This window comes from Pholcus phalangioides, unplaced genomic scaffold (genome assembly GCF_987345545.1).
Source record: "Pholcus phalangioides strain wild (caught in Gottingen) unplaced genomic scaffold, Ppha-v1.0 ptg000015l_1, whole genome shotgun sequence".
Classification (NCBI taxonomy): Eukaryota; Metazoa; Arthropoda; class Arachnida; order Araneae; family Pholcidae; genus Pholcus; species Pholcus phalangioides.
This window is the reverse complement of record NW_028301608.1, coordinates 65595869-65621521: the sequence shown is the minus strand read 5'-3', so window position 1 is coordinate 65621521 and position 25653 is coordinate 65595869. Positions and strand designations below refer to the sequence as shown.

Sequence of the window (25653 nt, the reverse complement as noted above, 5' to 3'; positions counted from 1 at the left end):
GCATTTCCGAACAAGACTTGGAAGAAATCTCGGTGTGTGGGGATTTATCGTTGTAGCAAGGTTTTACTGAATCTTGTACAACAAAACAGCTATTGTATATAACTGTGTTACACTGTGAATGTAAAGCTGTCATGTGGTACGCTGGAACATATTGTTTAAACATCCGTGTTTCATGTCACTTATACTATACAAGGTTTGAAATGTATGTGTGTGTGTGTGATGCCACTGTACTCTAATTTACCTGGGTCCCGGGACCCAAGTTATTGCCGATATCTGGGTCCTCTTTGAGTGAAAGTAGGCCCCTCTGGAAAACATCCGTCTGTCTTCCCCCCTATCATTCACTGGTATACCTTTAGCATAGCCCCACGTCTTTGATCACCTGCTTATATCTCTTCGTTGAGACAGTGGTGGACCATGTTCTGGGTAGCCTGTTCCCATTTAGACCGTTTTAATGATTTATTTTCTTGGTCCCAACTCAAAGTAATTCATTAAGATTTCTCTTTAAAGCATTTTTCCCACATAATTTGTTATGATGGTTTTTAAAAAAACGTTATAAGCAGGATCCACTGTAATTAAAAGCTAAGCATGCACATTTATATATTAATAAATCTTTAAATTCCCATTTGATTGATTTTACATTTCGTTATAAAAAAACCTTAGCTATTTCAACAATATCTTGTGATTAAATTTAAAGCAAATGAGATTCTGACACTTATCATCTGATTCCCCTATTCATATAAATCCTTTGCAAAGCTATTTCCTAGTGGAACGATTTTCATTTCCCTCCCTGATGGTCCACCACTCTGATCTGTCACCTTAACTGCCACATATTTTCACACCTGAATATGGTAGTTATGTCAGATTTGTATTGGTGAAACCAAGTGATGATCTGATCTATTGGGGGGGGGGGGGAGCAAAATGCAATAATTCATTGAATTTTTGAATCCTCTGTATCAGCATTTCTCAACTGGTGTTCCGTGGAGCCCTTGGGGCTCTGTGTGTACTTCCCCTATGCTCTGGAACAGCAGCTCGAGAAAAGTAAAATAAATCAATAAATTTGATTAATAAATTTTAAAAAAAATAGACCTGAAAGATTCCATCATATAAGTTATATATTAAAAATGGCTCTACCATACAAATTATACATTGAAAAGAGCTCTGTAAGTCAGAAAAGGTTGAGAACTGCTGTTCTATGTGATAATATTGCATTCAATAAATATAATTGTATCAATGTTTTTGATTAAATAACAAATTCAAGAAAACGGCGACTAAATAAATGGGGAAAACCGGGACTGTCCTAGAAAATGTGGTACGTATGGTCATTCTATTCCTAACAATTTGGCAAGCATGCATTTTGGCACCCCTGTGTAATGTACAAGTAGTTACAAAGTGTGAATTCGGCTCCTGTAGTCCAGAACCCGGGGCACCAGACCCGCCTGCTTTCCTCCCAAAAACATTCTTATAGTATCTGTTAATTTAAAATTATTTTTGAGTATTAGTGACCCAAACTTTCTGTGAAGAATTAGATCCTTGTGGTCCTCTAAAAGCAGATTCTGTATATACACTTGTGATTTTTGATGCAAAACAGTGACTAGGCTACGTGATAGCAGCTAGATGACAAAACTTGATATTCAAGATAGTGTTTACAGATTGTTTTTTTTTCTCAACGATCTCGAAAAATTGTTTACAATTTGAACGGGCATTCCAATCCTTTGTTTTTAAAATACTCATTCGCTAGGCTGTCTCATAGGAAGAAGGCAGGTTTATGGCGTATAGATGCTGTCTTTTTTTTATGTAACCAGAGAGAAGAATTTTCCACAGGGGAATAGAAACTCAGAAATTTCGAAATTCTGAATACAGCCCCACATTCAGGGACACAACCACATATGTCATCTTATTCTTTAACAACCTGCATGTCTATCAATACACTACAGTACAGTAAAATGCTTCATTTGTACTTCAAAGTTGCGAAACAACTTTTTCAAGGTCGTGTGATCATGATTGTAGAAAAAAGGTGAAAAGTTCGGTGGGTTTCTGTTTTTTCTCCTTGGTACTAGGCAAGAACGTGTCCTTGGAATGCCTGAATCAAGTCTTTACGAGTCCTTTTCTAAAGTTCCGGGTATTTGATACGCTATAGCGTGTCATTGGCATCTCTGCACACAAACATGGTTAATGTAGCCAAAATATGTTTGGACAAGGAGGTTCTGTACATTACTGGTATAACATCACCCCCTAGGGATTGAATGGCGATGATTTCATAAGAGGTGAGGAGTGACGTGATAATGAGCAATTCCACCCTGCTACTAGCAAGAACCTTTTAAAAAAGTTAGATGTTAAACGTGATTGACATTATACCAAGATCTTACTAAGCTATGAGGACGGAATAGATCAGTTTTTTTAAACTGTAAATATCTTGTAAAATGCTTTTCTTGTGTATTGTCACAATCACCTTTATGAATGTACTGGAAGCAGTTTTTGACATTACTCTCTAGACATCTTAAGTGCATCATGGGCTCCCAAGGCATGGAGATTTTTAGGCTCTCCACCTATCCAGAAATGCCTCTGCTTAGAAATCTACTTGTTTAATCTCAAAAGCCCAAACATCTCATTTTTGCGAAGTCCTCCTCTGCGGCCTCGGCTTATGTATTAAGATGGCAGTGGTTACATGTGTTCATAAGTTGCGATAAATGATTGTGTGACTAATTTGACAATTATCAGACATGGTGTTTTGATTCAGACCCCGTGAAGAATAGGTTACCATTCATGATTATTGATAATTAGGTGATTTCTCAGTGCTTTTTTCCTTGTTGTAATCATCCACTTGGCACATTTTTTTGTATTGGCAGCCACTTTTCAAACCAATTGGCACATTTTTTTTTTGTCTTGATGAGTTTTCTCGGAGTCAGTTACTGTAGCACAAGCAATGTAGCATTTGTTCTTGTCAGGAAAAGAAAAGTGCATACACGAACATAGTTTGCTGGGTCACGTATTCTTTTCATCACGTATTCGTTACATCATACAATTTATTTACTTATGGGGTGAGCAAATGACATCCATCGAGCTTTGTGAACGACAGCTGGAAATGTATCGTAACAGTTGATTAGGATAATTGTGTGTGGAAGGTTTATGTGCTGATTCGCTATTGTCTCATCCAAACAGTAAAATTGGTGAAATAGGCGAAAGTTTATTCATAGTACGTTTCTACTGTGCTGAACGAATATTGTGGCAACAAGCCTAGTATCATACTGAAAGCATACAGCCAAAATGCACCAATTTGGTGTCGAAAATGCATGGATGGTTATAGCAGAAAAGTAGATTTTTCTCAACCAACATCATTCTTGCTGACCCTGATTTGGCGATATATTTAACCAACACCGTTCTTGACAACCCAAACATACCCTATGATATTTCTAGCCAACCGCTGTTATGTAAGCCAAAAGTTTAAACATATTTAATAAGCCATTTACAAGCAAGAGACGACTGATATGACCAATGTTTTCTTAAAACAGCTATTAATTCCCAATATCAGTGTATCTTTTTGCCTCCAATTTTCAGACCATGTCAAAATAGTGATAGCCTATTTTGTCAACATCATCCCTGGCACTGAAACATGTTTTGGGTGCGCTCAGAAAGTGTTTCTGTGTTCAGAAACACTTTCTGAAGGAATTGTTTGGAATTACTGAATACATGGATTTATAGCTAGAGTTATGTACACGAGCCAGATGTTTATTCAGTGTATGGCGAAACAGAAAGTGTTGTCAATGATATCAAGTTGCCAATCATTCTTGGAGGGTTATCATCGGAGGGTTGCCATGGCCGAGCCTTCATGACAATTGATTCATTATTAATTATATTAGGGAGTGAAGGGGGTGATATAGGCCTACTTACTGCAGGGAGTGGCAGATCAGCAAGCTATCATGACAAAATGAAAGCGAAATCGCATCTAACTAATAATGCAGATAAGATAATTTGTTTTTTATTATTTTCAAAAGGTACGGCAAGAAAGTGGCATTACTGAAACAAATCTACCATACATTGAATACACGTCAGGTGCCTAAAAGATCTGGCAAGGTGCATGACATCACTGAAGGTCTTCCACCCTACTCCAAATAAACATCTGACTGTGTATGAATCCTGTGCCTTGATTTTTAACTTCCCGTTTTTTGTTAGTGCAAGTGAGGAACTTTTATACCTACACCTGCTGCATGCTCTACCCTTCTAAGGGTTGCTATAGATGTTATTGTATTAGATATAAAAAAAAAAAAAATAGCTAGCTTTATTGATTCCGTCAAGCTTGTTACAATTGACTATTTTATCTTAATTGATGGTGGGTTCTGAGGAGTCTTTCTTCTCATTAGAGTGAAATTATTTAAAACAATAAGAAATATTAATAAAACACCATGCTTAAAGCAAATACACCAAAAACTTATTCGAATCCTGACATGATCAGGGTGCTTTCGTTGCCAGTATAAACCATGAAAGGAATGAATAAATAAATAAATCAACAAACCATGAAATTTGTGTTTCTGACTTTAAAGTTTGTGATTTTTTCCTAGTTATTTTAAAGAAAAAGATTTTCACAGGGGCATGTGAAGTTAAACTTTTTATTCATCATGGCTTCTTATTTTTAGGATGGCTGAAAGCAACGGCGAAAAGCCAAATAATGATGATGGATCTTCAGCTGTGAATAATGTTTCAATGAAGATTGAACCAATGGACATTGACTCAAAGATTCAAGCTCTTACAGAGTATGGTCTCAATGAGAATGTCATCAACAAACTTCAAGAACTGTTTTCTGCGGGTAAGCATATTCCCCCCCCCCCCATATGAAGAATTCAATTTCTAATATGTAAATTCATAAAATATCACTAATTATCATGAATGACATATTGCTCGACATTACAGAGCATGGCATGAATAGACCTGCCAACTCTCTGGATTCACGTGGGACACTCTGGATTTTTCATCCTTCCTCTTGCTATCCCGATTTGTTAAAATTTCTATGGATTAAGACAGAAAATTAGATTTTACGCGAGCTTTCACATTGTCGTGACGTCAATGACTGCCGTTATCGTTAGGGAAAACACCCATAGAGGACATCCATGGTCATTTCCATCGAGCAGCCGTGAAAAAGTCTTGGTGACCACATTTAAGCAACTGGCAAAGACGTGACTTCGTTTACATAGCGTTTATCGCTCAATAATTTATCAGGGGCATGACCTTGGTTGCTGAAATTCCTGCATAATTGTTATTGTATTCCATTAACAGCTGTGCGGTAAACACAAGTCTTTTCGTCAGCAGCTTTGTATTTTGAAGTTTTTTAAATTGTTTCCTCCGATTAAATGTCTTCAGAAAGAAAATATATAGCTTTTAAGAGTTCATATACCCAAGATTATCAATCACTGATAGCATCCACGAAAGGAAACACTTATGTTTTATGAACAGTTTATAGATGTGATTTCTCTATTCTGCATGGAGAGACTGACATGGAATTATATTCTGCTAACGGGCAATGCGCAGAACCTACCTTGGGAGGAAGGAATGTAACTTTTTTTGTGGAATGTTAACTTTTGCCAACTAAAGTTGGCACGTCTGCATGAAAATTGGGGTTCACTGGCTTTTTAAATGTTGGTGTCCATCCATTCCCGGGATGCCAGGAAAAGTGAGGTTCAATGAGAATCGTGATATATTGTGAAGACCAATATCAATCTATATTGAAATACCAAATAAATAAAGGAATTGGAGTAATATAATACTACTTTACCACATACAAACTTTGGTTATATATCACCATATGGCAATTTCCAACCAGTGGAGCTGGGTGGAGAACAAAGGCGCCATCCATCGGTAGTTGCCCCCAACCTTGGTAGGTCAAGAATTTATTTCTGATGTTCTTGCCTTGATTCAAACCCAGAGTTCTGAATTCAAACCCATGGACCTTGACGGTAACCTTTGTAGTGGAAGATGAACATCTTACTATTGTGCCACTCAAGTACAGAGTAATATAATAGTTTTCACTGTAGCCAATGTGTTTTATCCTTGAATTCGATGAAGATAATGGAAATTTAGCATTTACTTATTGCTATAACCTAATTATCGCCAGCCAAATACATTGTGTGTAAATGAATATTTGTCTATTGCATGAAATATTGTGTTTGCACTTTTTTTTGTATATGTCGAGATTGAAGAAATATGTTGTCACTTTTGTATTGTATTTTTTTTGCTAATCTAAATTTTGAATACATGATCAATTAATACAAAAATACTTATCTGTAATTTTTTTAATTTTGCTCATCTAATCTATGAGATTGAATATGTGTTTATCAGATATTTGTAGTAAACCAAGATTTATATGGTAATAAAAAGTCAAACAGAAATTCAAACTATCTCCAACGTAGTTCTTAAAACACAAATGATATTAAAATCCACGAACAGATAAGATTCAAATCAACCAATTAACTCTTTGAAGGGCAGTGGTATAGATGGTGTACCACTGGTTTGCATGCTTTTTATGTGGGTTTTGGGAAAATGTCTACCCTTTAAAGGGTTAAGTCAATTCTTAAGAGTCCAGATGTTTGAGGATCTTTCAGAACTCTGACTCAAATTACATGCCAGAAAATATGGGTATTCTTGGAATTCTGGTCTTCCCCCCCCCCCCCCTGCTGTTTCCCAGCATGCTGGCTATATCAAGAAAGCCAAAAAATGAAAATCTGATTGAAGTTCATCGGTTTAATCCCAATATTCATTATTTTGCAGTACCTTGAGCTGAGTTCAAATCATTCTTGATAATTACTTGTGTGGTATGCAACACACAATTATGGGGCCACACCTCATTATTTTAGAAATATTTTGTTTGGTATCATTATGTGTATTGAGGTTTCACTGTATGCAGAACTTGAAATACCAGATCAGATCAATTCCTTAATCTGTATTATCCGGGATCTGTTTTCTTTATAGCAAGTATTTACATGTTCTTTCATCACATTTATTTCACTTCCCTCATTGTTGTTCTATTGAATCTCTGAAGAAAGTATCCTCAAAGCCAAAACTTCCACATCCTTTACCTATTCAGTAAAGATCATAAACTGTCTGGTTTACCCTGTCACCCCGGGAGCAAATTGTTAAACTGTCTCACCAGCTAGCAGCAACCGTGTAGCATTAGCCTTTGTCATCCTATTCACAAATGTTTCCAATATAGGATAGTGTAATACATGAACAGAAAATCCAATTGATCCGAAACGGTATTTATGCTGATGTATAAAGATAAAAAGTATGAATATTTAAAAAAACGACCAGCTCTGAATGCACTAGGAAGGAAATAAACACAAAAATTAGTTTTTTGTAACTCTTATCTACAAGAAAGTGGTCGCAAACAGGTTAGCCGTTGACCGCATACAGAGGTGGCCATGGAGCGGGGTGATTTTTGTTATGTCTATGGAGCCTATTGTCCGTTCGGAGGAAAACTGGCATCAAAGGGGAGTGGCCAGGGAATAGGGGTGGCTGCCTGGGGGTTTCACTGTATTTGAAAATATTGATTACTGTTTTTTATTCACATAGCATAGCTCACAAGTCTCCCAAATTTTCCAAGAGGCTCCTGAATTTCTACTCCTGGACTCCCAAAAAAATCTTATCTCCCGAATTTCAATCACGATTGGAAAAAATCTATTTTCTGGGAAAGAAAATTACTCCCAAAGAATTTGTAAAAACACTTGCTTTTGTTTCATTCCTCGGAATGATGTCACAAGTGTAATGTAAGTTGTAGTCATTAAAAAATATTTAATTTTTGGGGGGGGGGGATAAAATTTGCCAAACAGTTAGCTGCAATTCTGTCTAGGGGCATCCAAAATTAATGAGATGACTTGTATCCGCTTTGACCATATATCCCGTTTTGGGCTCAATAATGACTTTTTGTTGACTAGATTTGATTTGAGAGTAGTGGCAGGTAATTTAACTTACTGGTTGGAGACATCACATTTATTAATAGGGGCAAAAATCCCTTTTCATTTTTGTGTGAAATTTGAATCTGCACGAAAATGTCCCTAATTATCACACTCCAAAGTTGGCAGCTATGAAGTAATATTTTTATACGATTTTTTAATTTTCTTTTTTTAATGAAGCTTTTACAATTGTTTAGAGAAACAAGGGAGAAATCAGTGAAACACTTTAATGTAACAGTACAAAAATGAAACTCCCTGAGCAGAATTCTGGAATTTTTCTTCCCTGTGTTATGAACATTTTCCCGGTTTAAACATTCCAAATTTTTTTTTTATGAAACTCTTAATTTAGTTATTCTACACCGGAACTTTAAGATGCCAATGCAAATTTTAGCTGCCCGGGATTTTTCAAGCCCTGCCTGGTTTATGGTGCACCAACTTTCTACTTTTACACAGAGCTGCCGTGCTATGTCAAATATCCGTTATTTCGGAAAAGGCCACATAAAAATTTGGTTCACATGCATTCTTTCCTAGTTCCGAGAGGGGGGAAAATAGTGAAAAAACCTCCCACACTTTTTCCTCCTCTTTCTATGAACTATTATGATCGCACGACCTTGAAAAGTATTACTACTTTGAAGTTCAAATAAAGAATTTTGCTGTACTATATTACAATGTAATATAGTGCAAATAAAACATCTTACTGTACTGTATTACAGTAAATTGAGTATATTGATATAATCCGAAGTTGTTGAAGAATAAGATCAGATATCTAATCACATCCTTGAATGAGTAGCCGTATACTGAATTCTCCAATTTTGGAGAGTTTTCTCCTTTTTGGGTTATATACCGGAAATTGCAGTATACTTTCACAACTGTCTACTGGCATTGGAAGACAGTGTCTATACACCATAACATGTAAATTTGCTTTGTACAAGATTACGGATCACGTTACGGATTAAGTACATCGTACAAGATTACAGATGCACTTTTTTTTCATCTTAAAAGATTGGAACACCTATTGCACAAGGATTTCTTACACAAATTTTGGGTCACTGACTTCAAAAAAGAATTTAAAATTAACAGATAGTATAAGAATGCTTTTTCTCAGTATTATTTTATGCAAAAATATTTTAAATTTTTGATCTTATTGGGGGGGGGGGCGCATTCATTTCACCTTCGGTGAAAATCTGGGTTTGAAACTCCAAATTACGTAGTGGTGATCGGCTAAATATGATTTTCCAAGGTTTTCAGACTGAGTTGTCTATCCTTTTGAAAAAAAACTCTAGCCACAAACCCTAGCCACAGACCTATGACACAAATATGTATACATTAAATTTCAAATCCACGTTGATGGAGGATAGATGCACCACCTACTGAACTCAAAACATACGAAATGCTGGACACGCACACAAGCACTGTCAAGTTCCCTGAACACAAAGCTGACATAGCTCCCATATTCAGGTGTGAAAATATTGTAGTAATTTTTTTTTAGGGACCCACTTTCACTCAAGAAAGATGCAGATTTTGCCAGTGTCCTGGGCGCCCATGTATGGGTTAAAATCTTTTCCGAAAGGGCATGGTGGTTGAGAGTAATTTCAAACTGTAGATTCAGTACTAATTGGCCCTTGTGTGCCAGTGACGTTATAATAGTAAACTGGTATTATTCCACCCTTTTCTAGGAAATCTTTGGTATTTCTTGAGTTAGAAAGAAAAAAACACTGGTTATCGGTAGGAAATTTTGGGCGTGTGTTCTTATCCCCCCCCCCCCTCCTTTTGGTTCAAGTAAATGAATGATTGTTAGTTGTCATTTTAAATCATTTTTAGTTGGTATTTAATTTGTTATTGTCATGATTTGTTTCATTTCATTGAAAACATGCAAGTTGCATTTCTTTATAACAAGTTTTCTTTATTTCCTCTAAATTTTAATTTCTTTGCAGAAAAATTGGCATATGAAGAGTTGGATGAGAGAGCTTTGGAGGCACTGAAGGAATTTCCAGTGGATGGTGCCTTAGTTGTACTTAAAGAATTTATGGACAGTAGTTTGGAACATGTATCAAACAAGAGTGCATACCTTTGTGGCATCATGAAAACATACAGACACAAGACAAAAATGGGAACACAACCACCTGCTGCGAAAGGACCGGATGAAGAGAAAATCAAAGTATGCAACTTTCATTCATTGTGATTTTTGCTAATTTAATTGTTAATATCATCTACAGTAAAAGTTTGTTGTAAGTTGTAGCAATAGCTTCCAATGGGAGAATATTGTTATTTATCAGACTTCATGTTATAAGCATTTTTGAAATTAGCTTGTTAATTGTGCTGTTTTTTTCTTCATTGCCATGTTTCATGAAATCCCCAGTACCGAAGCTTCCTTCCTGCTTACTCTTCAATTCACGAGTCTTGCTTGCTCCCTTTAGCTCAACGCAAAGAGTTTGGTTTTGCTGAATTTCTCTCAATAAGATTGAATATATCTACTGACAACTTTTTTTTAATGATTTCTTAGTTATATTTTACTATATGAAATAAGATTTATGTCGTGCCTCTAATTTTTGGAATTGAGCAACAGTTTGCTTTGTCAAACAATTATTGAATCGCCCAAGAGTAATCAATGTTTACCTGATTTTGTACTCTGGAAATATTGTTAGTAATGTGCAGGTGAATAAGATACTTTACCAAAGAGTGTTTAGACACAAAGAAGGGATCCTTACCTGATTTCCTCTTTGTCAGAATCTTTCTTGCCTGATGTGGTAGTACAACAGAAACAATTAGATTACAGCAGAACACCTCCACCCCCAAGGAGTTAGCACACTAACCTCTTAATGAGAAATGTGTTTAATAAAACAAATCTAAGGCTGTCATTCAAAATCTGCAAAGGCTAAATTAGACCGTGGTTTTTGTCTAATTAGCCCTTGCATACAGAAAATGATTGTGTGACAAAAATTATCAAATGAAATGTGTTAGATTGTGCCATGAAGGAAAGAGTCAATTTAAGGCTGATCATCTCTATATTCTTCACTTTTCAATTCATAGGAAAAGGGTTTTGATTCGTTATTGAATTCTCAATTCTATATCTATGATCAAACTGTTTTTCTTTCAGGCAATATTGGAAAGAACTGGTTATACACTCGATGTTACCACTGGTCAGAGAAAATATGGAGGTCCCCCACCAGATTGGGACAACAAATCTACTCCGGGTAGTGGTTGTGAGGTATATCTCATTATGTTTATCTTAGAAATTTTCTTCAATTTGGTTTTCTTTGTTTTGCAAAAAATAATAGTAATATGTGTCAAAAGTATTGCCTTGCATGCACACACACATTTCAAATTCATCCTTGTGAATAGGGAATAATTCTCATTCCATTCTTTTACTGGTTAAGAAATTTGGCTTTTTGCTATGCAACTTGCACAAACAGTTATACTTTCTACTATCACCAATCACAAATTTGTTTGTTGCATGATCTTGAATGCAGTTGCAATGTACAATATGCATTCAGTGGTTGTAAATAAACCATCATGAATGAAATAAATTAAACTAAATTAAATCAATGGAATTGGATAAAATGATTAGGCGCAGATCTCTTTGGGAAGGATTCAATAAATAAAAATGTGAATTTTATAACTTATTTAAAAATTTCTTACCTTCATGTACCAAGTTGAATGTAAGAATCAGTTAAATGAAAGGCAAATCTGTATACTGTCACCTTATAATGAAAACCTTGTGCATCATTTTTTTCTTCAAAAATGACTTATTGACAGTTTTAGATTGAGAACATATCTCACCTATTATAGCTTTTTTTTGGGGGGGGGGATCAGCAATGATCTGCTCTCTATCCTTTTGTGTGTTATTGAATGGTATGTTTCATCAGTTTTTTGCCATTTCTGTAAAGGCGCGTATACATTAGCACACCGATCTTGCAATGCACAACCCCCTACAGTGTTTCTAATCTGCTTATGGGTACACAAACTTCCTTGGTGTTCCTTTCTTTCCTTTGTGTTTGTTGAAAAAACGATTCCAGGTGGATCCATTGAAAACAGCTCAAGAATCGTTCACAACACTGTACAAATTACTGAACAACCAATTGCAAATGCTTTCATTGCATGATCCACGCACTAATGTATACATGCCTTAAAGTTGAGAATTTTGGATGTACAAGGTTTTCATTATAAGGTGACGATATGTTAATTTAAAATTTTAATTAAACTTCATTTTCACTTGAATAAGTAAGACACGGTAGACCAGATTGATACTTACTGTACCAAGGGATGTATGTGGTGGTATACTTTCACTACCCGATTGGTCAATATCAGAATCTTTCCTGATACCACCGTGTTACAGAAACAGCAGTGGCATGACAGGGTTCCCAGCAACCTGGAAAGTCGGAATCAGAAAATGGTCAGGGAAAGTCAGGAAAAATCAGGAAAAATGTTAAATATCTGTCAAAAGTCAAGGAAAATTCTTAATATTTGGGAAAAGTCTGGGAAAATCTGAAAAGAATCGTTCAGACAGCCAGATATTTTTTTTATAGTAGTAGGAAATTCATCCTATCATTAATGGGATGAATTTCCATTCGAGTGGTTGGTCTTCACTTTTTCCCCCATAGAAGAAACAATCTCAGGGGTGGGAACTCTGCACCGCACTGCGCCAAAATTAACATCTTGCGGCATCCTGCTCCAATAGGGTATTTTCGTATTTTTCTGCGCGAAATAGCTAATTTTGCTTCAGTATGCCCGTAATTTCGGAAAGGACATCACAAATTTTTTTTCCTGCTTGCGGCAAAATGGTTCTTTCCGAAAAGAGCGTGTTTCATCCCACTGTACTTCAACTATTGCCTTGTTTAAACTATCGGCCCATCACACATCGGGCTTTCCATCGCAAAACCCTGATAATATCCGTGATCGTGCAACTGAAGATGGTTTGCAATGGTCTTTCAGTTTTAAAGCGCAAATGCACCAAAAACAAGCTGATGAAAAGATGTTTGCTAACAAAAGACAATGCAGTTGTTTTATTTTGAAAAGGGGCGAGGGTTAACGAAAATATTGTTGTTAATTTCGCTGCTCCAATTTATAAATATCTGCTCCAAAGCTGCTCCGAAATGGACTTTGTCACTTCGTACCCCTGCAATCTTTATCTGCGTTTTCCTCTGGATCCCCTACTGCCAGGCAGTTTGGTATGCGCAGAATGCCTAATCAGTTGAATGGTGGGATTTTGCATACTGGAAACCAATGTTAGTCACGGTCACTGAACCTGCTTTTTCAGTAAATGGATGAAGGGGTCCTTCTTTTCCATTGTTGAAAACAAAGCTAATACCAGCTCTAATTTCTTTTCTATCTCTTCTGAGAAAATGGTTTATCCTCTTGCTTTTTTTGCTGCCTCTGTATATTGTGCAGCCGCGCGAAAATCTCCAGAATTTTCATTTTCACAAGTTGGCAGCTATGTTTTTGTCAATGTGAATATATAGGACAACAAGTCTCTTTCAGGTAAGTCTGCTACCTTTGTTGGCCTAGCAGTAAAAAGATTCCCCATTAAGTGTGAGATGAGTTTTTTAAGACTGCCCCAACCCCAAAGTGCAAGTCATTTCTAAAAAGATTTCAAAGCTCCAAACATTTTTGCTCTATTTTTGTTTGAAGCTCTTTTCAAGATCTCATGTGAAAACTTATTGCAAGATTGGAACCTGATAAGTTGGAGGTTGCAGCTTCTGCAAAAGAAATTTCCTGAAATTGATCTGGATTGGGAAGGCACCCTGATTTTAATTTTCCTGAATAATCAGTCAATGTTTATTTTTTTTTAAATCTCATGCGTTCAAAATGCTATTTCGTATCCCCGATTAAGAACCACTTTAAGTTTTTTGACTCTGATGCTCCCAATAGCATTAGATTGTGTTCTGTATTTTAAGACATGCAGAGGCATAAACAATGTTTACAATTTACAACCAAACCCTGAGTCCCATTCTAGTTAGTGCTCATATGAAAATGACCATGGTGCTACAAAAATGATTAACTTGAATAAGTGAGAATTGAGGGGGGGGGGGGTTTACAAATTTCTTATGTGAAAAGAGTTTAGCATGAGGGTTTGATGTGTTTTTTGTTAATATTAAATATGCCATGTTACTTATTGATTCATGCTTCAACAAGCTTATACATGTGATTATGAAGTTCACTATTGGTTACTGAAAAGGAATAATATTAATGTACCAGATGGCTGTTTCCGGACTTACTGAAAAGAAATCAGAAATCAAATTTGGTTTTCTAGAATAGTCATAACATTTAGACCACTTGTTCACATCAATGTTGAAGCAAGGAGTGGTTCTGGACTTCCACAGGTCCCAAAATGGCTGTCTAGTACCTTGTAGTATTCATTTTGAGCTTTTATTAATGGACTTTTACTTATATATATAACTGGGTTAAATGGTATTCCTGCATAGCTTATATATTGTTAAACTTTTGTCATGATCTGGTATTTTTGACAGGTTTTTGTTGGCAAAATCCCCAAAAGTATCTATGAAGATGAATTGATACCAGTATTTGAAAAATGTGGACAGATTTGGGATTTGCGCTTAATGATGGATCCTATTACTGGCCAGAATCGGGGATATGCTTTCATAACATTTTGTGATCGTGAAGCAGCACAGTCTGCTGTGAAACAGGTATGTAATAGGAAATCTCTTTCTTTGTTACTGTTGTTCATCAGCTTTTTGCAAGATACCATGTTCACTTGGTGTATTCATTTACTTGAACAACTTTGACTGTTTTGCACTGGTCATGTGTGTTGTCTACCTGAGGTGGGGAAGCATGATTCAAATTGAGTGGAGATATAGATTGTGAAAATTATTGAACTGAATGCATTAAACTTTCTGAACTGTGTGAATCAATGCTTCAATTTTTTTCAAAGAAAAATTTATCGTCACTTCTCTATTTTCATTAAAATTTCATTTTGCTTTCACTGTATAGCCACAAAATAGAATATGCTGAAAACCACAGTGCAGTATATGTCACAACAATCAGTGCTGCTGCAAAAAAGTCTCAATAAAAACTTTAAAAAATAATTCTGTGTATAAAGCATCACAGAATTTTCCCTGTAGAAAATTTTCAGTCAGCTGAGGGCTCATGCAGAAAAATGCAAAATATTCTGCTTTAGGGCTGTATAGTAATCAAAATATGATGTTATGTCTGTATATGTCCATACTAACATTAACTCCATTAACATTATGAATTTTTTCTACCTTATTTTTTCTACCTTATTAAGCATATTGAACCTTAACCATTCACCTGAGTATGAGGTCTGTAGATGTCCCACCCTGCATGTACCCATTTACATAAAATACAATTTTAAGTTCTCCCACACACATATGAAGCTTATTGAACCTTAAAGGGGATCCATTCTTTTAATTAATTTCATAATCAACTTTGGTGCCGATTTTTGAAATATTTACAGTAAATTATGAGCTATTTTTAGTCTTCTCTTGTTCCCTCTTTCCCCTAAATATATTTTCAGTCTGAATTTATGCATGATTGTTTGCTATTAATAGCAAATGTTAATTTATGGTTTAAGAAGTGTTGCAAAGGGGGTTATTTCATTTATCTTTTTAACAAAGATATATATCATTGTTGAATGCTTCACAATTTACTGCTTCCACGAAGCATCTATATTTTGTACTTGGCACAATGTTTTTTCCTCCATTGCAATTAATGTCTCCTCTTTTGCTCACTTTTGGTGAATGAAAAAAAAAAAAAGAGCGTAAAATTCCATCATCAGTATAAGGGAAAAATGTTTCTTTGGGACATCCACTGCAGCATTTTCAGAAAGAATCTGTTAAATGCTGTAACTGGGTGTTTCATTAGCATTAAATTTACTGAAAATGGAATTAGATTAAGGCAAAGGTGGTCATAAACTATGATCCAAGACTTTTTTTACCTATGTCAAAACGTTTCGGCTTGAAATTTGTAAAATTATGATAGACATTTCTCTAGAGATCATTTGGCAAAATTTTGGTCTTTTCATTTTCAGCTGGATAATTATGAAATCAAAAATGGGAAGCATCTCAAAGTCAATGTATCTGTACCAAATCTGAGGCTTTTTGTCGGTAACATCCCAAAGAGCAAAAGCAAAGAGGAGATCTTAGAAGAATTTGGTAAATTAACAGGTATGAAAAAATAAATAAAATTTGCAGAAAAAAAATGAAATTTCGGTTTTTCTTTCGTTACCAGTGAAATTTTAAAATTTTAATTTTTTTTTCCAAAATTATGTACAAACTCTTTGGCTTTTAGAATGTTTTGGGTTAGTCCAATCAAAATGTTTTTGTTTACTATTAAAGTGCATGTACAAAAAATGCTTATAAACAGTGATATTATGTCTGATTTGTTAATTCTGAAGTTTAATTGTATTGAATGAAAGATATAATACCAAGATGCCCAGTAGTTTGTGTGTGCCCATGAAAAAGTTTAATCAGATCCTTAATATACAGTAGAACCTTGTTATAGTGAACTTTTTCAGTGGTCCCAACTGAACACCTATTTAACTAATGTTATTTTAAACACTTATAGTGAACTGAAATGTCCCTTTTGCAGATTTTTTCTAGTGTTTCAAACATAAGCTTACACATTTAAGATTCCAAAAGAGCATTCCTTGACAAATCCCACTCTTTCACCCTCATTATTTCTAGTAATCCCTGGTCCACTACAAGACCCACAACTTGAAAAATTGAAACAATAGTTGAACAGACCCAGAAGCATCTGATGCCCGTCCCCTCCTCTATCTCCTGCCGCTGTCTTCATATCCACTTCAGACAAAACAGGTATTTTGCTATCTCAGCAGTATCTTTATGAAATTCGCCATCTTTCCAATTTTTTTTTTAAGAGGAAAGCATTTTCAATTGATGATAAAATAAAGATAATCAAACACATTGAAGATGAAGCCAATCAGGGCAGTAGCATGCCTTCTTGGGGTTTCAGGGCAGACATTTTCTTGGGGGCCCTTTAAGAAAGAAAAACATATAATGAAAATAAGTGTGAATTTTTTGTGAGCACCCCCCCCCCCCATTTAACTCAGTGCCCTGGTTGCCCCAGCCTAGTTACAGCTTTGGAACCAGAAATCAGCAATATGCAAGGAATTTTCCTTATTGAAATCTAGTTTCCAAAACCACAGCATGATTATTACTGCTCACTATCAAAATCTGGATGGAGCAAAGAAGCTATGTCAGTCCAAAGTGAAAGCAGTTGCAAACATTCCAAATACTTTTTTTCTACAGAAAATGTGAACAAAAACACTTTGGACTCTTTCCTAATTGTCAATAAGAAAATTGATGAGCTTAACTTAAAATCGAAATGTATTAAAAAATAATAAATTTTTCCATAGGATGTAAAAAATAAAAGTGAGTAATACTACTTCAAAACTTTTCCTTTCTAATATTTGATTGTCTATTTAAGTGATTAATAATTTATTAGTAAATTGTGTGTTATCGCAGTGAATGTTTCCAACAAAACCACCACCAAATGCTAAGAAATATCAATGTTTCAACAAATTTGGATATAGTGAACTTTTTATTGGGTGTGCAGATGGTTCACTATAAATAGGGTTCAACTGTATATGTAGCTTTGAATGAGAAAAGAGTAACTCCTAAGCCATAACTTAATTGGCGCAAAGTTTTTTCACCTGATACTGTATTGAAATGCTACTGAGGAAATTACTAATCTCAAGAGTCTGTCCAGACTTTTTTTATAGGGTCTTGTTTTTTGAAAATAAGCCGTAATTTTATGAAAAATAAGTGATTTTTTGTTGGAAGTTAAGAATCTTGTTAATTTTGTACAAAAGGAATGAAATTTTGAATTTATGGTTTCTTTGATTTGTAAAACCATAAATAAAACTATGGAAAATATAGTTTCACAAAAATTGATTTTGCAAAAGTAAAGTTTAACAATGAAACATTACTTTGTTTCTACAAGTAGCAGAACATTTTCCTATATCCATTTTCAGCATCAGAGTGGTGCTCATTGATTTATATTTTGACCAGGAGAAAACTTTTTATCAGCAAATCCTGTTCATTACTTAGCACACATGCTGCATGGACGAGTCAAAGTTTGAGTGAAGGCTGTTCCTAATTATTTGGCTACTGAGTGTATATATGGCTTGTTTTAAAAAAAATGGATTCAGGAAAGTCACTGACACACTATAGTGTGTAAACACCCAAATTTTGGGAGAGGACATATTGAAATTGAATTAATGCTTCTCATGAAACCCAGATCGTTCCAACCCTGTGTTCAGGAGATCCAGGCAAGCTAGAATAAAGTGACTTCATTTCGGATGTATATTAACAAATTTTATGTGATACTTATTCAAATGCAATATATATATATGAGGAGAATGTTAGGAAAGTGGGTACAATGTTGGTATAATAAATTCAGTTTCCTATACGTCATCAGTTTGCTTGATTTCTTTTCTGTGTGATTACCACTGTTGTTAATGCATTTGTCATATTGGGTTATTTTTAGTTCTTGAATAATGTGATGTAATCGATTATATGCCCAGCCCCTTCTTTGACTTCTTTGCCATTGTCCAAGCACTGTCCATTCAGGAATTTTTCCATATGAAGGAATAATTAATATTCAAGTAGTATTAAAACTTTTCTTATAAACTTAATTCTTCCAGCTGTTTCCAGCTTCATCATATGGTCAACTTTTGTGTCAATCCAGTGACTTGCAAAAGGTATTGTTATGTATCAACCAAAATATATAATTTCCATCAACTGCTTTAGTCTGATTATTACTTATTCCTTCATCTGAAGATGTTTCTAAAATTTTATTAAATTTTTTATACTGAGACTTTTTTAAACATGCCCTGCACAGGTGTAAGTAGTTTTGTAGAAAATTATTCAATTAGGTTATTCAATAACTAAAAACACAGCTATCTTTTTCTGGGCAAACTTGATAATTTCTCCTGTACCATGATATACATTAGGGGTGGCCAACTTCTCACTGTTCGAGGGCCAACATAATGGTCAGCTGCCGCATCGCGGGTCGCACTCCTGTGTATAAGCTGCATCAGTAAAAGGACCCTCAGAAGCAGATTTTTATCCGCTATAAGTAATTTGGTGATAAACGAGCAATTTTGTCATTAAAATTTTACCCTGGACTCCACGAACTAATACATATCCATTTTTTTTCTTGTTTCCAAGCTAGTATTTGCAATGCATGAATTTTTTTTTTTTGCAAATTAGTCCATTCAACTTCAGCCAATAGTTTGAATTTTACTGACAATTTATTTATGTATTAATTAAAAAATTTTAAATGTATTCATTATTTAATATTTTTCTATGTTTTTCTGCAATTATTTTAATTTCTTACTCCTGATTTGGTAACTGGTGGGGCTGCACACACGAGTCGAATAAGCACTCAAGGAATTGATTCATACACCCATAGATCGAGTGTACCAAAAGCTAGTCATGTGGATAGTATTTACTATCATAGGTAAACCCATAATGGTATCAAGATAAAATGGAATTGTTTTGCATGGACCAAAGGCAGACTACCTGTAGATATGAAAGGATGTACTCATGCACCATTTCCTGGTGCTCCTGCATGTGCATGAGATTACACTGAACCAGATTTGCAATACATGTATTGTTATTGCATGTATTACCTTCTTGGAACTGAACATCTGTATTTTGGCTTGAGAAAGTGCTTGTCTGCTTCAACGTGGAATGCCACCATTCCACTTTACTGCATTCCACACAACTGCTATGTCGAAATTTAGAAGCAAACACTTCAGTTTGTGACACAATCACTGTCGGTGTGGAAGTCTCCTGGTCAATGGCACAATATGAACCTTACCATCCCATATGACATATTTTTGCTCTTTCAAATTATTAGGGTCTGCATAGCCTAGTCAGTTTTAATCTTGTGGTGTCACTGTGTGCTGGCATCCACTTCGAAAAAATTTTGTCACTGAGCAGAACACCAAATATACATTCAGCCACAAAAAGGCAACCTGCCAAATGAGGTGGTGGAAAGAAATGGGGTAAAAATTCCCTTAACAAGCTTTAAGAGCAGTACGTGTGTATAAAAAGCCAGTGTGATGAGAACACAGTTAATTACCATCATCACAAGAAATCTGTTAATCAGGTCTGCTGTGGAAAATGATTATCTAAATAACGATATGAAAATCAATTTAAGACACAGTAATTTTACCTAGTCATTCACCACCCCTGATGCACATGCAGTAATTGTTTATGGTTGGTAAAGTAGTTCTAAAGCATAGTTTCCTAGCCTTTTTTGTACCATTACCCCCTTCAGAAAATTTTTTTTCTCCCAGCGCCCCCCCCCCCCTCCGGAACATTCCATCGCTCCCTGGCGGGCGTTAACACCAACTTGGGAATCACTGTTCTAAAGCATCAGTTGCAATTATAGCACTAAAATATTATAAAACTTTGTGCTTATCCTCAGACAAAATAATTACTGTTCTAGCAATGGTAAATTATATGTATAGGTGGGAGGTGGGACAGCCATTCTAAAATATGAAATCATTTACTAGGCTCCAGAAAGGAACCATGTAAGTATGTTTCATCCACCTGAATTGATTTTATAAAGTTTGCATGTTGTATTTACTTATTGATTGATAAAAATAAATTTTAAATATGTACCTACTGTTGGAAAAATTAAATGGTCTATAAAAAAATTATATGTATAACTTGCCAAACATTCAATTTTTTAACTGCACCATTATTAGGTATTGGTATTATGTGTGTGTGCCAGACTATTTTTGGATATAAATTCATAATTTTTATAAGCATAATAATGCTTTGTGGTATATTATCTGATGTTTTTAATACGTTGTAGACCAGATTTTTTTTAAATAAAAGAAAATCTCACTCAACACACCAGCTATGTATGAGTATATAAACATGTTAACTCATAGCCAGTGAACAATACGGGAAGTTTCACTGGTGGTCTGGCTTTGCCTAAAATGACATCTTTCTTTTTTGACTGGTAAATTTTCTTAAGGTTAAAAAAACCAAGTGTGTATATTCAGATGTGAATAAATTTTCTACATTAGTATTGAAATTAAACATGTAAGGCAAATTCCTATGTAAGCCTCTGAAGTTTAATTTTTTTCTTGAAATATTTAATAATTAAACAGATAATATTCTGTCTAAAATCCATTGAGGAATTCAAATGTTTTCAATGTATAATCCACGGGTTGCAAATGCAATTAGAGAATTTTTAAAGATAAATGAAACAGAGAGAGAGAGAGCCAAAGCAAAAAGTTTGGTTTCTGATCTATATCATCATTGGGGGGGGGGGGGGGTTATGCTCTCAGAATTTAAAGCAAATTCAGATAAAGTAACTATTTTGAAATTATTCATCATAGAAAAAAATCATTCATCATTTTTCTTTGTTTTTATATACTCAACCCTTTAGTACATAAATCAGTTGGAATTTTGGAGGGTTGAAGTGATTCATGTGGAACTTGAATGTGATTGTTGATTTCAAGGAAAGGTATGAGGTTTAAATATTGTTCATTGATTCTCATTTGTAGCTGGCTTGATTGATGCTATTATCTACAGTTCACCTGATGACAAAAGGAAAAATCGTGGCTTCTGTTTCTTGGAGTATGAATCACATAAATCTGCATCCTTAGCAAAGCGTAAACTAGGCACTGGCCGATTAAAGGTATGGGGCTGTGATATCATAGTTGACTGGGCTGATCCCCAAGAAGAGCCTGATGAAGAGACCATGGCTAAGGTATAATATTTCTTGTTTGTGTAATATGGGTTTGATATTCAAGTTTACTCCATGCTACCCAGCAAATCATGAAATTTATTAATTTTATTATAAACATTCTAGAAAGAGATATACACAGGAAAGAATGCAAGGCTGTTGTGGGACCCCCAAAGATGAAAAATATTTAAAATATCTTTGTAAAATGATTAAAATATTGGAAGAGAATGCATTTGTATGCTGGAAAAATAAAGCATATCATAGCCTTATAATAACCTCATGCATAAAAAATTAATAACTTTACAAGATTTACAGGAAGAGCAAAAAAAGAATGGGATGTCCCATTAAGTAACACAAAACATTTTTTTTTCTCTGTAGCGAGCAGATTATTGCCTTTCTCTTCAAAAACTGTAAGACATGAGATATGAAATCAGGAGTGGCAAAAGCCCGGTTTTTTTTTAGAACAAATTTAACTCACTGGGTTTTTTCAGGGTTTTTGGGGGTCTTTTGGGTTTGTGATGCTAGAGCATGAGGAAAATGTATATACTGTAGCTTACATAAATGCAGGGATGGGAACTCTGTGCCAATTGTGCAGCACTGCGCCAAAATTAACATCTTGCGACATCCTGCTCCAATAGGGTATTTTGTATTTTTCTGCGCCAAATAGCAAATTTTGCCTCAGTATGCCCGCCAAAAAATTTTTGTTCCGGCTTGCCGCAAAACGATTTAACGCTCGTTTAACACTTCTGAAAAGATTGTGTTTTAAAAAAAAACAAACAACCCTGTACTTCAACTATCGCCGTATTTAAACTATAGGCCCATCACACCTGGCTTTCCATCGCGAAACCCCAATAATATCCATGATCGTGCAACTGAGGATGGTTTGCAATGCTCTTTCAGCTTTAAAGCACAAATGCGAGTCAGTTTCCGTTTAAAAAAAAAATTCGCCACTGGAAGCAGCAGAAATTACTGTAGTCGATCGTCATTGCATCAAATCGCAATGTTTCGTGAAAAAAATATTCCGGGAGTGAAAAGAGCTTGTCCGCCGAATTATGATTGCTAATTTAGAAACTTTGCAGAATAACGAGCGTTAAATCGCCAATGTTGCAGAATAATGAGTTTTAAATCGCTAAATAACAAGTAAGATTGCCAATCTCGCCAAATAATGAGTGCTGAATTGCCAACCATCGTGTTGATTCTTCCAAAATTCTCTCCCATTTCGCAACAATTTCTTTCTGAATATAAAAAAATTGAAAACTTGATATTGGAAATTTATAATATCTATATAAAGACTATAGAAAATGTTTAGCCCATTTAAAGGGCAGCTGTTCCAGACAGCAAATAGTGCCCTCAGTAAGCAAAAATTATCTTAAATAGACTGGTGAGAAAAATTTTATGACAGCCACTCTTTCAAACAAGGTGTCAAAAGCCTGCAACACCAAAAACAAGCTGATGAAAAGATGTTTGATAACAAAAGACAGTACAGTTGTTTTATTTTTGAAAAGGTGTGAGGGTTAACGAAAATATTGTTTTTAATTTCGCTGCTCCAATTTATAAATATCTGCTCCGAATCCTATATTTTGTTGCTTCAAAACTGCTCAGAATCCTCAATTTGCTGCTCCAAAACTGCTCAGAATCCTGAATTTTGGTGCTCCAAAGCTGCTCCGAAATGGACTTAGTCACTTCCCACCCCTGTAAATGTAATAAACCTAGTTAATATATTAGGTCTCTTGTTAATATATCGTGTAATTATTATAGGGGTCATTCAAGTATTACGTTGTCATCGATGGGGGGTTTCAGATTTGCTGACTTTTTTATGACAAGGAGAACGGGGGGTGTGAATGATGTCTCTAAATGTTCCACAGTGTTATGTTGAATTGTCAAAATTCATCATAACATTACATTAACTTAATCTTAAAATAGTTTTAATTGTAGAGAAAAGAAAAGATTATTATATTGAATAGATTTTGCCTTATGTTGTATTTGTACAGTGGAATCTTACATAATTAATCATTTGATTATACCGATATTTAATTGTATATATTATGGCACATATAATAATAATAATAGTAGAAAGCAAAATCTATTCTATAGAAAGTTTAGGCCTTAAGATACAGTTGTACACGGTACTGCTGCCTTGGGGCCCCAGATGAGAAACACGGGTCGAATTACAAAGGGTTGTAAGAGAGTGAAGGAGATGGTCATCGAGCCATATAAGGTAATGTTTGTTTTTCAGGGGGTGTGATTAAGGGTCCTTGGCGAGAAGAATTTCTCCGAAGATCTTAACGGTCCCCTTAAGTTTTTCCCTTTTTTCTGTTGTACCTCATTCCCCTTCTCTCTCTCCCTTCTCCGCCAACTGTAAATTAAAACGCCGAATAGTTCCCTTCAGGACCTGTACTCAGTACAATTTCATATAGTTTTGGATCGCCAAGGGGCCTTTTTAACTTACCCTCTGGGAAAATTCGCTGGCAGTCCCGGGGAGAAAATTTTTCAACGCTACTGTCTGACGAGAGTTTTTTGCTCTCGCTTGTAATTGAAGCTTGCGCGAGTTATATATATGTTCGCTCGCTGGTGATTTGAATTTACTATGTGCCTCGTTGAAAATAATTACGCTACTCGAAATGTAGCCTTCACGCTCCTGTGTTCTCGAGTAAATCGCGTGCATCTACCACTATTTGATAAATAACGATTGCACGAAAGAGCAGAAATCATATGGATGGAGGGTCTGGATCAATGGTCATTCCAGCAATTCCTATGAGGACGGCTTCGCCTTCCAAAAGGCCGATAGAAGCCAGCTAGCGATAGTAGCCAGTCGGTGAGTGCCCCTACCAACCTGTTCCTGAGAGGTGCTCTTAACAACAGGGGTGCTCCTACGAACCTGCTCCTGAAAGGTGTTCCTAACAACAGGAAGGATTCCTAGCCGCCAGTGACCTGCAGAACATGCGGGAAAATAAATTCCGTCTTCATTATGGACAAACCTCCATGTTCACCTTTTCGAGCGTCAACCGTAGTTTGCATAAATAGACAGAACGATAATATGTAAGTTTTTTTTTATTTAAATCATTGTAAAGCGATGTTGTTTTTTTCTTTTGTCTCGGAAAATCTAACCTTCATTTGGTAGATGTTTGCATTTATCTGTATAACCTTTTTAATGGTTAAAAGGTAGCTACCTACACCATTATTTTCTATTGTTAAAAATTAAATATCTTCTTTTCCTTAAAATTTGACTCTGATTTACTTGCTCATGAAAGTGTGTTGTTTTCCTTCATCTAATGAATTGCTAAACCCCTTGTCTTGATCCTGCAATATTTATTCGAACCTGGGTGAATGGATTCCAATTTTGAATCAAAGGAAATATAAATTAAAGAAGAAAGGATCAAGACAGAATGGTGCCCTGACCACTGAAACAACACAGCATCTTTTGTGCTATTTTCTGATTTGCCATAATGATTTAATCGGAGTCAAAGTATTTTTGTAAAGTTGAGTATTCTCAAAAAACTTTAACTGAAATTTATTTTTCTGTCGTAGGGGTGACCTATAAAGTATATATATGTGTTTCAATTGATGATCAGTTAAAATTTTTCTCATTGTTTTTTGGTGTTACTATGGCTCATCCGGCAAGGGGCAGGGGAAGAAGACGTGCAGAAGGCACTCCCCATCTCACGTCTTATCTAAGCGTAATCCCTTTCTTCTCGGGTGAAGACCCAAATCAGTTTTTTTTTGAACTGGAAGCAGTATCTCGTCATGGTCAGTTGACAGATCAAGACCTTGTGTTCATAATAGAGGTCAAAATGAGGGGGGAAGCTGCAACTTTCCTTCGAGAAAATTTGCAAAAACGTGGCTTCACTACATACAACCAATACAAAAAGGCCATATTGGACCATTTTTCCAAAAAGGTGTCCCCCCATGAACATGCTCGCCAATTATTTTTGACATGGCAAAAACCCAATGAAAGCATCAGGGAGTATGCAGCCAGAGTGGAGGCACTCTCTTATAAGTCTATCCC

The 25653-nt window shown here is 35.5% G+C and overlaps 1 protein-coding gene across 1 annotated transcript in view; it reads left to right on the top strand.

Moving 5' to 3' along the window:
* Syp (synaptotagmin binding cytoplasmic RNA interacting protein) overlaps positions 1-25653 on the top strand; it is a 42138-nt gene that overhangs the window by 1099 nt on the left and 15386 nt on the right. Inside the window, exons 2-7 of the mRNA XM_089244113.1 lie at positions 4632-4801; positions 9872-10095; positions 11035-11145; positions 14405-14581; positions 15943-16078; positions 21466-21671. Of these exons, the coding sequence (XP_089100239.1) occupies positions 4633-4801; positions 9872-10095; positions 11035-11145; positions 14405-14581; positions 15943-16078; positions 21466-21671 (1023 nt within the window). The 5' untranslated portion in view covers position 4632. The remainder of the gene's footprint in view (positions 1-4631; positions 4802-9871; positions 10096-11034; positions 11146-14404; positions 14582-15942; positions 16079-21465; positions 21672-25653) is intronic.